Here is a 13,479-nt window from a genome sequence, read left to right on the forward strand (position 1 = left end):
TACCAACAGGGAGCACGCAAGTGGATGTATTATTCTCAGTCTTAATTTCTCCTCTTGTTGACACAATTTTCATTAAACAATCTAATTCTGCTTTATATTATTTCAGTGGTTTTTTTTCAGAGTAGTTCTATTGATTGTATTTTAAAAATTAGTCACCCCACATGGCTGGCCATGTTCTGCTTTGGTCCTTCAGTTGCCAGCACACTGCTGCTATCCCATCTATGTAAAACAGGTAAAACAGTGGTTAAGTAAGGCAGAAGAAAAGCTAAATATGTTTTCCCCTCTGCATTTGTGTAAATCTGTGACAGTGTTAGACACTGTGGTGGTTTGACCTTGGCTAAATGCCAGGTACCCACCAGGTCTCTCTATCACTTCCCCCTGTTCCCCTTGTTTTCTCAAAAGGACAACGAGGGGAAAGAAAATAAGATAGACCAACCCTTGTGGGTAAAACAAAAGCAGTTTTAATGTAAGCAAAGTGAAGCAAAGGTCCACGCGTGGAAGTAAAGAAAAAAATCAGATTTATTCTCTACTTCCCATGAAGAGGCGATGTCGGCCCTTCTCAGGCAGCAGGGCTCCGACACAAGTAGTGGTTGCCTCGGAGGACCAAGGGTGACCCCACCCCCTTCCTCCTTTCTCCCAGCTTTATCCTGAGCAGACGTCATATGGTCTGGAATATCCCTTTGGTCAGTTCGGGTCAGCTGTCCTGGCTGTGTCCCCTCCCAAGATCTTGCCCACCCTGTCCCACTGCAGGGGGGAAATGTCGGAAAGAGCCTTGGTGCTGTGTAAGCACTGCTCAGCAGTAGCCACAACACCAGGGTGCCATCAACACCCAGCCAGCTCCCAACATAAAACACAGCACCGTGAGGGCTGCTATAGGGGAAAACCAATTCCAGCTCAGCTAGACCCAGTACAGACACTCAGACATACCGCATCTACTTATATACTACAGGATTGCTGTGCTTTAGCCCTTGCGGGCAGCGGAGCCCCACACAGCTGCTCGCTTGCTCCTCCCCAGTGGAACGGGGGAGAAAATTGCAAGGGTAAGCATGAGAAAACTTGTGGGTTGAGGTAAAGACAGTTTAATAGGTAAAGCAAAAGTTGTGCATGCAAGCAAAGCAAAACAAGGAATTCATTTACCACTTCCCATTGGCAGGCAGGCATTGAGCTGTCTCTGGAAAAGCAGGGCTCCATCACATATAATGGTGACTTGGGAAGACAAATGCCATCACTCTGAATGTCCCCCTTTCCTCCTCCTTCCTCCAGCTTTTTATTACTGAGTACAACATCATATGGTCTGGAATATCCCTTTGGTCTCTTGGGGTCAGCTGTCCTTGCTGTGTCCCCTCCCAACTTCTTGTGTAACCTCCAGACTACTCACTGGCAGGGCAGCATGATAAACAGAGAAGGCCTTGATGCTGTGTAAGCACTGCTCAGCAGTATCCCTGTCTTGTCAACACTGTTTTCAGCACAAATCCAAAACAGAGCCCTATATTAGCTAGTATGAAGAAAATTAACTCTGTCCCAGCCAAAATCAGTACAGGAGCCAGAAGAGAAAAGCATATTCTTAGCAGTGTAGAATACTAGATGTGGATTGCTGGAAAATAAAACAGAGCTAGGGATTTGTACATGAATTTTATACAGATGAAAGCATATCCAGTCTTACACAGATGAGAGGATTTTGGGCACCACTTTGATCTGCAGCTTACGAAGGACTTGGATGAATAAGCAACTAAATTATTGAAAGTCAAACCCAGAAGTACACTTGTAATATTTATACTGACTAGCACCCTTTTTGAGACTGACTAGCACCTATTTTTGAGATGCTGTGTGCCCACTGCCAGCAGTTACAGTGAAAGTGGGCAGTGCTGAAACTATCCTCATCTTTTGAAAACTGGGTGTTAATTCTCAGAAGAAAGGATCCCATACAACCCATTCTGGACGGTTTGGTTCCCTTATTGATAATTCTTGCTGCAGATCACTACTTTCCTTGCCACTTTGACTTTTTAGATTCAACTGAGTGAGAAATGGTACTGATCTGCTCCTTCTGCTTTTGCCTATCTTATAGGACCTCTGAGTTATCACCCTATCAGAAACCCTTCACATTTACAACTGAATTTTAAAAAATGCAATGAAATACTCAGCAGAGACAACAGAAATAAATACAAAGAAGAAAGCATTTTTGGTAAAGGAGGTTTTCCATAAAAAGACATTGACTACTGAGATGCTGTGTATCTCACATCAAGTCTTCCATAGCCAGGCTGGACCCAGGGTTGTTATGAGGAAAAGGATCTGGCAAGAGCTGGAGACAGGATCACAGTAGAGAAGTTAAACTTTGCCTGAAATATCATCAGGAGCACATGTTTTGCACTGATCCTGAATTAATTCTGTTGACACTATATGGTTCATATCCTGATCACAGAATCATTCAGGTTGGAAAAGACCCTTGGGATCATCAAGTCCAACCATCAGCCCTACTCTACAAAGTTCTCCCCTACACCATATCCCCCAGCATCTCATCTAAACGGCCCTTAAACACATGCAGGGATGGTGACTCCACCACCTCCCTGGGCAGCCTATTCCACTGTCTGACCCCTCCTTCTGTGAAAATTTTTTTCCTAATGTCCAGTCTAAACCTCCCCCGTTGCAGTTTAAAGCCATTTCCTCTTGTTCTATTGCTAATTACCTGTGAGACCAGCACCAACTGCTCTGTCCTTTCAGGGAGTTGTAGAGAGTGATGAGGTCTCCCCTCAGCCTTCTCCTCCTCACACTAAACAGTCCCAGCTCCTTCAATTGCTCCTCACAGGATCTGTTCTCCAGGCCCTTCACCAGCTTCGTTGCCCTCCTCTGCACTCGCTCCAGCACCTCGAGATCTCTCTCGTATTGAGGTTCCCAAAACTGGACACAACGCTCCAGGTGTGGCCTCACCAGTGCAGAGCACAGGGGGACTGTCACCTCCCTGTTTCTGCTGGTCACACTATTTCTGACACAAGCCAGGATGCTGTGGGCTTTCTTGGCCAGCTGGGTACACTGCTGGCTCATGTTCAGCTGCTTGTCAATTATCTTTCCTTATGTTTTTTTGTGGTTGTTTGTTTGGGTTGTTGGTTGTTGGGTTGGTTTTTTTTTTTTCCTGATAGCTAATACTCATGGTTAACATATCTTAAACTGTCTTTATGTTCATCTTATGATGTTTCTTAAAAAACTTATCTAATTTTTAAGATAAAAACTAATTTGTCTTGCAGATACTGACAAGCAGTGGTAACTGCTTATGTTCCACCACTTTGCAGCAGATAAATTGACCAAAATGATGGAGTTTTTATCTGTTCTTATAGAATTATTTGCAGTTTCTGTTTTCAACCTGCAGTACCAAGTTTTTAATATGAAATCTGTATCCATATTGTATCTGTCTTTTGGGGCTTTAAGAGTTTTTAGGGTTTTGGGGTTTTTTTTAATAAAATTTTGCATCTGCTTTTTGCAGGACCCAACGAGGATTCTAAACACAAATAGCAGCAGCAGCAGTAGTAACAGTTTTTCAAAGACTCAGAAGTTAACAAAGGAGCACAAGGAAAAAACCTCTAAAAACTCAAAAGAACATAAAAGTGCCTTCAAAGAACCTTCCAGGGAACCCAACAAATTTTCCAAAGAATCCTCAAAGAAACCCAAAGAAAACAAACCAGTAAAAGATGAAAAAGTAGTTCCCAAAATGGCCTTCAAGGAACCCAAACCCATGTCCAAGGAGCCAAAATCTGAAAACAACCCCATCCTTACCATAACAGGTGGGCAGCAGCAAGAAAAGAAGACCCCCACAAAAAGGCCCTCTGTTCTAGAGTCTGATGAACCTTCTGCAAAAAAAAGAAAGAAAAGTAGCTCGGAATCATTATTTAAAAGTATCTCTAGTGCCCAACCACTGATTCTTACTTGTTCAGCTGACAAAAACCAGACAAAGGATAGATCTCAACTCAAGGTGGGGAGGGTCAAAATTGAAAACGATGCACTGGAAAAGAAGACACCTACTCTGCCACCATTTGATGATATTGTAGATCCCAATGATTCTGACATGGAGGAAAACTTATCCTCCAAATCTGAAGTAAGTGGTGTTTGGTTTTGCTTCATACATGTTGAGTATTCCCAGTTTGTGGGATTGTGCACCATATTTGTATTTTTCCTCTTCGTTTCTCCTGTCTATTGGCGGATTGTTCAGACCGAAGGGTGTTGACTGCCAGCTGTTCAAACTTATGCATGTTGTAGTTGAATTGTATTGTCTGTTCAAGTCTACTCAATTTATAAATGCATGAACATTATGACAGATGAGCATATGGGAGATGACTATAAATAATATCGCTCTTTTGGTCTTGTTTGAATTTCGTGCTGCTTGTGAGAGAAAATTATATTGGTTTTACATGCTTGTATTTTACACCGTAAGTCTTCGTGTTCAGGGGTTAGAGAATTCGGTACGTTCAGGAAAGGGTTGCAGTAAATCAGAGTGTTATTTGTTATTTTTCTGCTAAAAAGGCCAGTTGTGTGAATGATGCCAGTTTTGTGGAGGAGGAGGAGTTCCTAGAGTCCTTGCTCTTCTGAGGAAAATTTGTCCAAAGTAATAGACATCCAAGAACAAAGAGTATTTCTATGGAAGTTTGCTTTCCTGAAAGTATTTGTCTACCATGTCTGCCCAAAAATATTTGTCTGCCATGCCTGCTCATCTGTTTCAAGCATCATTTACTCCTGATGATTAGGATTTCAATCATTCTCCTAGCAGACTTTTCAAAAGCATCTTTTATAGAGAGATGAATAGAGGAGGAAGGTGTGGGTTCCTTTCTGGAACAGACAATAAATACCCTGCTGTGGGGAGGAGGTGTCAACATTAGGTTTTTACTTCATAGAAACTTGAGATGAGGGAGAAAGTAATTTATTTCTGAAGTGGACTTTTAATGACTAGTCCCTTAGGGCATGCAAAGGCTTAAAATTTAGCAGGTGTGGAATAGGACAGGCTCTGCTTTACAGCGTGGCACTGGTGATGCTGTGTTTGGGGTGGCATTCTTGTTCTGGCTTAGAATTTATGAATTTTTCTTTGTCATGGTTTAACCCCAGCTGGCAATTAAGTACCAGGCAGCCACTTGCATCCCTCCCAGTGGGATGGGGAGGAGAATTGAAAAAAAAAAAAGTAGAACTTGTAGGTTGAGGTAAGAACAGTTTAATAACTAAAATATAATAAAATATAATAAAACCAACAATAAATAATAGTATTAATAATTGTAATGAAAATTACAAGAAAAGACAAGTGATGCACAATGCAATTACTCACCAGTGACTGATGCCCAAGGAGTGATCTGCCCCAGCTGTCCAACTGCCCCCGGTTTGTGTACCGAGCATGATGTCCTATGGTATGGAATATCCCTGTGGCTAGTTCAGGTCCTCTGTCCTGGCCATGCTCCTTCCCAGATTCTTGTGCACCTGTTTGCTGGCAGAGCACAGGAAACTGAAAGATCTCCTTACCTTAGGGTAGGTGCTACTTAGTAACAGCTGAAACATCAGTGTGTAATCAAAGTTATTACCACACCAAATCCAAAACACTCTATCAGCTACTAGGAAGAAAATGAACTCTAGCACAGCCAAAACCAAGACAATCTTGAAATCTGAAATTGTTCACACTTGTCAGACTTGGTGTGAATTAAGTTTCAATGTCTTCAGAAGAAGCTGAATCTTCTATTTTAATTTATGTCAGTACCCTTAAGACTCGCTACCTACCCTCAGTATAGACAGGTAATTAGCATAGATTCTGCTTTCAGATTTTCTATTCATTCAAATAGGTGCCGTGTAGTGACACATACACTTTTGGCACACACACTGGCAACGGTTCAAAAACAAAGAAATTGAGAGGAGCAACTGCAGCATGACTGGAATTTTACAAATCCAGGCACTACAGGGGTGTGCTGCATAGCAACTTGCAGATAGCTGATATTAAGGATGTGGATGGTGCTTAAAACCAATCCTTTTTAATTGTTGTCATGTGTTTGCCTCTTTGTTGTCTTGCAGCCTCTAACCCACAATGATATAATGGGTACACCCTTGTGTTTTCCATAGAATGACACAAATCCATTTGCACTTGTTTGTCATCCATCTGCAGCTGACCTGCAGGACCTGAGGAGTTCCTTAATGTTGTACTAAATCAAAAAAGCAGATTCAGGGTTTTCTAGTTATGCAAACCAGTTACTGAGAGGGTAAACTACTGGAGTCTGCTCAAAGAGAAGCAGATCCTGCTGCTCTGGGCTCTGGTGTATTTTAGCATTGACGTCCTGGATCATGAAACAGATAGGTCTTCAGTGAGAGGGCCAGTGTGGTCCACATTTGTATCGGTGAAAAGGATGTCTGCCACTTTAAGGCTGTGCTCATTTATAAATCAGGCTGAGTATGGTTCCAGTCAGTGACTGGATACTATTTAGAATGTCAACACTATACTTTTAGAAAAGGTATCTAGAAAACCCAGAATAATTCCCTAAAATGCCTGTGGATTCATGCAATTGTTAGTGCTGTGGGAGACAGAGCTGGGCAGCCTGGTTAATGAGTGTCTGCAGAATTTCACAGAGTTGATCTTCCTACATTTCATTAGTTTTAACGAGGGAGCCTAACAGAAGATAACAGAAGGTGAGCAGTGTAATAGAGGTATTTATTGTCATAAATGTTGTAATAATTGTTTTAAAAAATAGTTTGAACTTTTTGTATGTGTTGGTGGGTTTCTAAGCATTTCAGGAAAAGAAGTAGATTTTTCAGCTAGACCGCTAAAGGGTATATCCTATAAATATAGTCATATTAAAAAAAAATAGTGAAACAATCCAATGTTGTATAGCGAGTAACAGAAGTGAAAATAGAATAATGCTTTTGCTATACAGGAACCATTATTTCAGGTCTGTTAATGCTTCATGATACTAACTGACATAGTTGCCTGAAGCTGGGGAGACACTTCTTCAGTGGCATGTTCTGACATAATCACATGCTATAAAATTCAGTCAAATGATATTTCTGTCACAGTTATAGTGGTGGACAGAGTAGCATTGATGATCGCAGAATGTATCAGTATTTAGGAGTATATTTGGTGGTAAAGTGTCCAGGATTTATTCTCAAAGTGGCTTTAGAAAAGCAAAACCACAAAACCCAACTCAGCAAATTTGGGTTAGATATAACAAATCAGATTACAAATCAATACCTAAAAGAAAATTTTTAGGATACCACTAAAAAATAAAGTTAACTTTGAGTCAGGTGCATTTTTGTTAGTTTAAGTTAGATTTACAACATAATGCAAACCTAATACTGTATGAGTTGTTGTAATGAAATTTGGTAAGAATTTTGTGAGGACAGTATTTTCTTCATTCCATGAAGTAAGAGATGTTCTCATTCTCAAACACACATGTCCTGAAATGGTGACTGTTCACTTTCCTGGTATTAGCTGTTATACATAACTATGCATATCAAGCATGGTAAATATGTAATAAAGGGTGTAATGTAACAGAGCTGTCTGTAACTGCACTGTAGCTAAGGTTGTATTTCTTCACCTAGAATTATTTTGGTTTTGCTTCTGTATTTTTCGTAGAGTTTGGTTTGTCATTAGGTGCACAAAAACAAGTAGGTTTTGTGTGCATTTCTATTAAAAAAAAAATAAAAAGGCAGAGAGTCTTCCTATGGTAAATGTTTATTGCTTCTGAATTTTGCCTATTAACTCATTTCTTAATAATATGTAAGAAGCAAGCTAAGAAGTGGGACATCAGCACAGTGCTGACATTATTTCTGGAAATTTGTCCAACAAGCCACAAAGAAGTAGATGAACTCATATTGCTTTTATCAAATGTATCTCCCAGAATCTAGAACTTCCTGCAAAAGTAAGTTTCTTCCTATTGCTGGTCACACCAAAAACTGTTTTCAAAGCTACGGGTAGTCCATGATCAATTCTCAATTGCAAAGGCTGGGTTTGGGTTTTTAAATTAAGGATAATATTCTGAGAAGTCCTCATGATAAAGGAAGCTGACAAGTGTCATTAAACAGAGGTGCTGTTTCACTGGGTAGGTGCTACAGGAAGACAGTGCTGCTGCTCCCCTAATTTCTTCAGATACAGCCTGATTCAGTGAATCAAGGTGTGATGTAACCTTTCAACTCATAAGCTTTCATTTCAGACAGAAAAGCAGGGTGTGTTCAACCCTTCTCAGTATCTACCTAGTTCTGGGCATTCAGACTTGAAATACTGGCCTTCACTTTCATGATGTGGAGGATGTAGAGGTTTAGCACCCTTTGAGGAAAGTGGATTGTTTTTCTTGTGGTAGAGCATGTCTGCCAATGGCTAATTCACCTCTGAGATGTCCCTTAAAATTCAGGTCTAAGAAGGAAGCCAGGTTAGCATACTGTTGCTGCAGGGGCATTTCAGAAAGCCATGCACTGTATTCTGATGCCCTGCTGTCAATCCCTGTTTTGAGCTTCAAATACTGTTGTAAAATTACAGTGGGAAATAAATCACATCCCTGCTTAGTGATAAACTTTCTGCCCTTTTTTAATAGCCTTTCTGTGCATGACTTGTAGAATAAGAACATGTATGGTCATTTCTATGTGGTCTATTTGGCATATGCTATAGTGTGGTGCACTGCTGTATTTATTTTAGCTCTGTTTTTCTGTTGCCGTTGAGCTGGTGTCAAGTGAAATGCATGTCTCCACTTCTCTTCACACCACTTTGCTGAGTATCACATTTCAAATACATCCATGATTTAAAGTGTTTTGGGCTTCAATGTTAGTGATAGACTTGATATCCAAAACATTGCAGGTCTTTTTAGAGTCATATGAGCTCGCAAAACTATTTGGAAGTGACCTGCATATTCAGTTAGAAATTACACATGAAGGCTGAAGAATTATTTTACTGGCTTTGGTATGAAGTATGTAAAGTAGGATATGGAGTGAAAGCATGTCAGATTTATGATTTTATAGAGGCATAGGAATATTAGCAAAGTCCCCTTGAAAACTCTGACGATTCTGCTTTTAAATTCAATGGCAGGATGTTTTAGTTAAAGAAAACTCCGTTTGCTTCCTATGTGGGACAGTGCAGCAACATGGTTTAAAAAAAAAAAAAAAAAAAATACTTGACACCCTTGATTTTGCTACCTGTTGGATCATGAAATACGCTGAAGTTCTCATAACATCCGTATGAGCTGCAAACTGGTGTGTGAGATAGGAAAATACAGTTTCGGATCTGAGGGGTGTTTTCCGTGGCCAGAGCTGCCCTTTCTGAGCTGTGGAGTCACTGCAGGAAGGATGCTCTGATACTTCTTGTTTGATTATTAGCAGTTTTGCTGGGCTAAGTAGGGAGGAAAAGGTTGTGCATACCACCAAGTGAAGTTGCTGCAACAGAAAGACACAAAGTAAATCAGGAAGATCATACATACATGTTTAGGGGTTAATAAATGTTCTCGAGTGTGTCTCTGGTGGCGGTGATCAAAATAAAAACTCTTAAATTTGTTGTGCATTAAAGTGATTTGTTGGTGGATTTTTTAGAGAATGCATGTGGTTCTGTTGGATTAATTTCTTCTGCTCATGGTGTGATTATTTTGCTGTGTGATGTGTATTGTTTTTTCCCTTCCTGCTTGTATATGTCCCTGCAATTGTAGCATTGCCATAATAGTAGCAGCCTTTTGGATTGTTGAAGCCTATGGAAAGACAAACGGAGCAGAAATGCATGCTAGCGATTTGTGACAGCTCAGGACTGAAGAGTTTCAGTTATTAAAAGCAGAGTACTTTAGCTGGTCTTTTGCCTTTGGAAAAAGATGCCAACTACTTCTCCCTTACAGAACAATGAAAATATAGAAGTGATCACATGGACTGTGGATTTGCACTTAATTAACTACTTGCATATCTTAAAACAGTCTGAAAGTTACAACATGAGTACCTTTTTAAAGTAATCTATAAAATGCCACTTTGGATCTGGCACATGATATTAATTTGATTGTTACAAAAGTGGAAGAATATTTTCAAACCCCCCATGGTCTTGTAAAACCTCCAGGCCCTTGTTAGCTGAAAAATCATGCTTTCTGACAGGGCTGGGAGCCAGATTAAGATCTCTTTCAGATGGTATTTAAAGTTTGAAATAACAATAGTGATAATAGAACTCGGTGTGGAATTTTCATGTAGTTACCCAGGGGAAAAAAGGAAGCTAGTTTTGTGAAACTGTGACTCTGTTAAGGTCTTTGATGATGTAGAAGGGGATTGGTACTGATTAAACCCTTCATTGCAGGCTGGGCACCATGGGTTTGCAACCTGTTGTATTCTTAAAATCTTTACTCTTTACTTGACATTTTAATGCATTGTTTCCTCATTTGGTTGCTTTTCGTCCAGGTGTGAATGGTGCTCTTAAAACCCTGGCAGCCACTCTTGTGGGATTGTTTGCCCATAGTACTCCTGTGTGGAGGAGGTAATTCAGTAGTCACAAACAGGTGGGTGTTAGCAGGTCATGTATAAATACTGTACAGTCCAAAGTGTTTCCTTCCAGATATGTGCTCAGAGAGAAATAGTTGTCTAAGATAATCAGACCTCCTTAGAGAAATGATAGTAGGCACAAATATTATCTGTGGCCATCAGCATCTACAGTAGTATGGCACCATTCAGCTGCTATGGTAAGCCTACTTTTATTAGCTGTTACTATGAAGGAAGAGATACTTTGTCTTTGCTCACAGAGTTTAGGTGCATATTAGGTGCTGGATGAGGAAGCAGGAAGACTGACAGGTAGAGATTCCTCTGCAGTAGCAAGCTCAGATGTTAAACAGAGATAGTTTTGTTACCACCCTGTGTTAGGAAATCACTGGCTTACAAAAATGTTAAGCATTTAGAAATAAAACTGTGGGGAGAAACTATGTAAAGACGATTAAATGTCCAGGTTGCAAATGTAGTCTTGTGAGTGAGGAGATTTTGCATTCTTGAGGCAAAGTCATGGGTATTGAGTTGTTTTTTTCAATTTTAGGCAATGTCATATTTTGACTACAGAAATAACATCATACGTTGTTAGGCTACTAGTTCAGACTTCAGTATTTTATTTGATTCACAAGTGTTTGCTACATCTGTTTCAGTGGGAACTACTTGTGGATTAACTCAGTCATTTGATGCATAAATGCATTTTTGGATTGGGGCCTTATTTTCTATGTTTCAAGCCTGGAAAATTATATTCCCCTGTTAGGGTGCAGAAATTAAGGCTTCTAACTGGGTACATGCAGTACCAATATTTTAATTATACTCTTTCTTCTGTGGCAAAAAGAGACTTTGTTCCTGGTCCAGTAAAGTCATGACAGTTTTGCAAGGCTGAGATGATTGCTGTCAGAATGCTGAAGATAGAATATTTTATTTTAATCATGATCAGATGAGATCTTTTCGATACAGGTTTCATTCTTTTGAGGTTGCTTTATCTACTCCGATACATTATGTTGTGATCCAGAGAAATGGCTCCATAGAATTAAAAGAAAATCCAACACCTATCAGTTATCAGCTGAAATAGTTTAACAATGTCTATAATAGTTAGACCTATCCAAGTGTTTTATGCCCTTTTATTTTTTTATGTGGAACAATCAAATTCACAGTTGTTTCCTTTGGCAAAAATGGCATATTTTACTCATGTACTTTTGAAGGTTTTCTGCCAAACTCCCCATGAAATTCATTAGATAATTTTCATAAATCTTCCCATTCAGAAGCTTGTAATATAGTGATGACTGATGTGAATTCTCCAGGACACATTATAAACTTTTTACATTTTAAAGAATAAGTAATCCCCTGAAGTTTAACTTTCATCAAGGCAGGATAAAGCCTGCTTGAACTTACTGCTACTCTGAGTGTATCATGTTATCATGCCTGTGTAGAATTTGTGACAATTCACTGCCTGCTTATGAGGCTCTGCCGTTCAGCTCTCCATGCTGTGGAGTCCTGGGATTGTGCTGGGTGTCGGCACTCGATGCCACACTGCGGGGGGGGGATGTTGGGGGGCCCTTTTGGAATGAGCAGGAGATTCTCTGGATGAACATCATGTGCCTACTCCAAACTCAAGGGTGATACTACCTGTGTGTCACTGTTCTTCCAGTATTGAAATGTGCATGTAACCCTGGTACAGGGAATAAGTGAAAGCAGATGTAATCCAGCTCTTTCTTGCTCTCTGTGTGGTTGCCTGTTCCCTCACAGCAAGTGTCCACTCATTCGTTGCAAAATCAAGGCATACCAGGCAGCAGTTACTGTTTAGAGAAAATCTCATGCCTCCAACTAACTTTAACAATAATTTGGGTGTTTGCTGAAGTGGTCCTACATCACTGTAACAGCCATAGTAAAACTGTCATTTACTTTAAGAAGTGTTCATGTGAATTTGTTTTAACTCACTGTGTCATCATTCAGTAGTTCTGTCTTACTTGGCTTAGTCAATACTTCAGTACAGCTGATGTTTTTGTTAGAAAAAGATGTTGAGTAAAACATTCAGCTGTGTTGTTAGTAATTCCTGTAAACCCCAACATTTTCTATTAAAAGTCTCTAAGCAGTCTTGCATCTTCCCTTGAAAACAGAAATCCTTCTGTGCCCAGATGAAATGTGCAGTTTGCGCTTCCTCTGCCCTTCAGCACATTAGTGGGGTTTCTAATATTCCTCTCCAAGCAGCAGTATCTCATGCCATGCATTTCCGTTTGGGACTGAAAACAAGAAGGTGCATATAGGTTTGGTGATCAGACTTTTTGTTATAAGACTGTGTGGCTATGAAGGGACCAAGAAATCTGCTAATATCACATTGAAAAGAATAGTCCTTGCACACATGTGTAGCACAGCAAGACAGGACTGCCTGATTCTAGGACAATGTACATAGGGGTTTTTAGATTATGTTGAGACATGTTACCTGTTCTTGTCCTGGGTGTCTGAACCTCCATGAGGAATTGCTTACTGTGTGCTAACTGTACTGCAAGCCATCTGGCAAAGTGAAGGAAGTTGTTCTGTGTTGTAAGAATTAATGCTTCAGACAGCAGTTAGAAGGATAAATGGAGCTATTTGCACTTGTCTGAAAGTGTTAAATATCCACAAAATTTGTATCATGACTTCAGAGTAACATCAGAGGAGAATGTTTAAAGGTGACTGATAATATATATCCCAGCACCAGCACAGCTGTGTTTCGTAGCTGATGTTAACAGGCAGCTCTACTGGTGCCCAAGCAAGAGATTACTTATGTATCCAGGGATAATGGATATCCAGGGACAGCAGTGACTGGATTGGTGGCCTCAACATTTATTACCCCCATCCGAAAGCCATTATAAAATTTATGCGTTTTAGTATCATTGTTGGTGAGCAGTTGCAATCAGGACAGAAGTCAATCAAGTAACTTTGCTACTTTGTGTGAGGTCATTTTAGGGATTACCTAAGTAGTGCGAGGAGATTACATATGAGTCAAACCTGTGTGTTTTTAATGATTCAAATTATCTACTGCAAAAGTATTATGGTTTAAAC

The 13,479-nt window shown here is 40.0% G+C and overlaps 1 protein-coding gene across 2 annotated transcripts in view; it reads left to right on the forward strand.

Annotated features, from left to right (window-relative positions):
• The window catches only part of MLLT3 (MLLT3 super elongation complex subunit), a 148,078-nt gene that overhangs the window by 106,203 nt on the left and 28,396 nt on the right, over positions 1-13,479 (forward strand). For both annotated transcript variants that reach the window (XM_074932595.1, XM_074932596.1), the window contains exon 6: positions 3,476-4,084. In XM_074932595.1, coding sequence (XP_074788696.1) covers positions 3,476-4,084 — 609 coding nt within the window. The remainder of the gene's footprint in view (positions 1-3,475; positions 4,085-13,479) is intronic.

The sequence above is a fragment of the Athene noctua genome, chromosome Z, assembly GCF_965140245.1.
Source record: "Athene noctua chromosome Z, bAthNoc1.hap1.1, whole genome shotgun sequence".
NCBI lineage: Eukaryota > Metazoa > Chordata > Aves > Strigiformes > Strigidae > Athene > Athene noctua.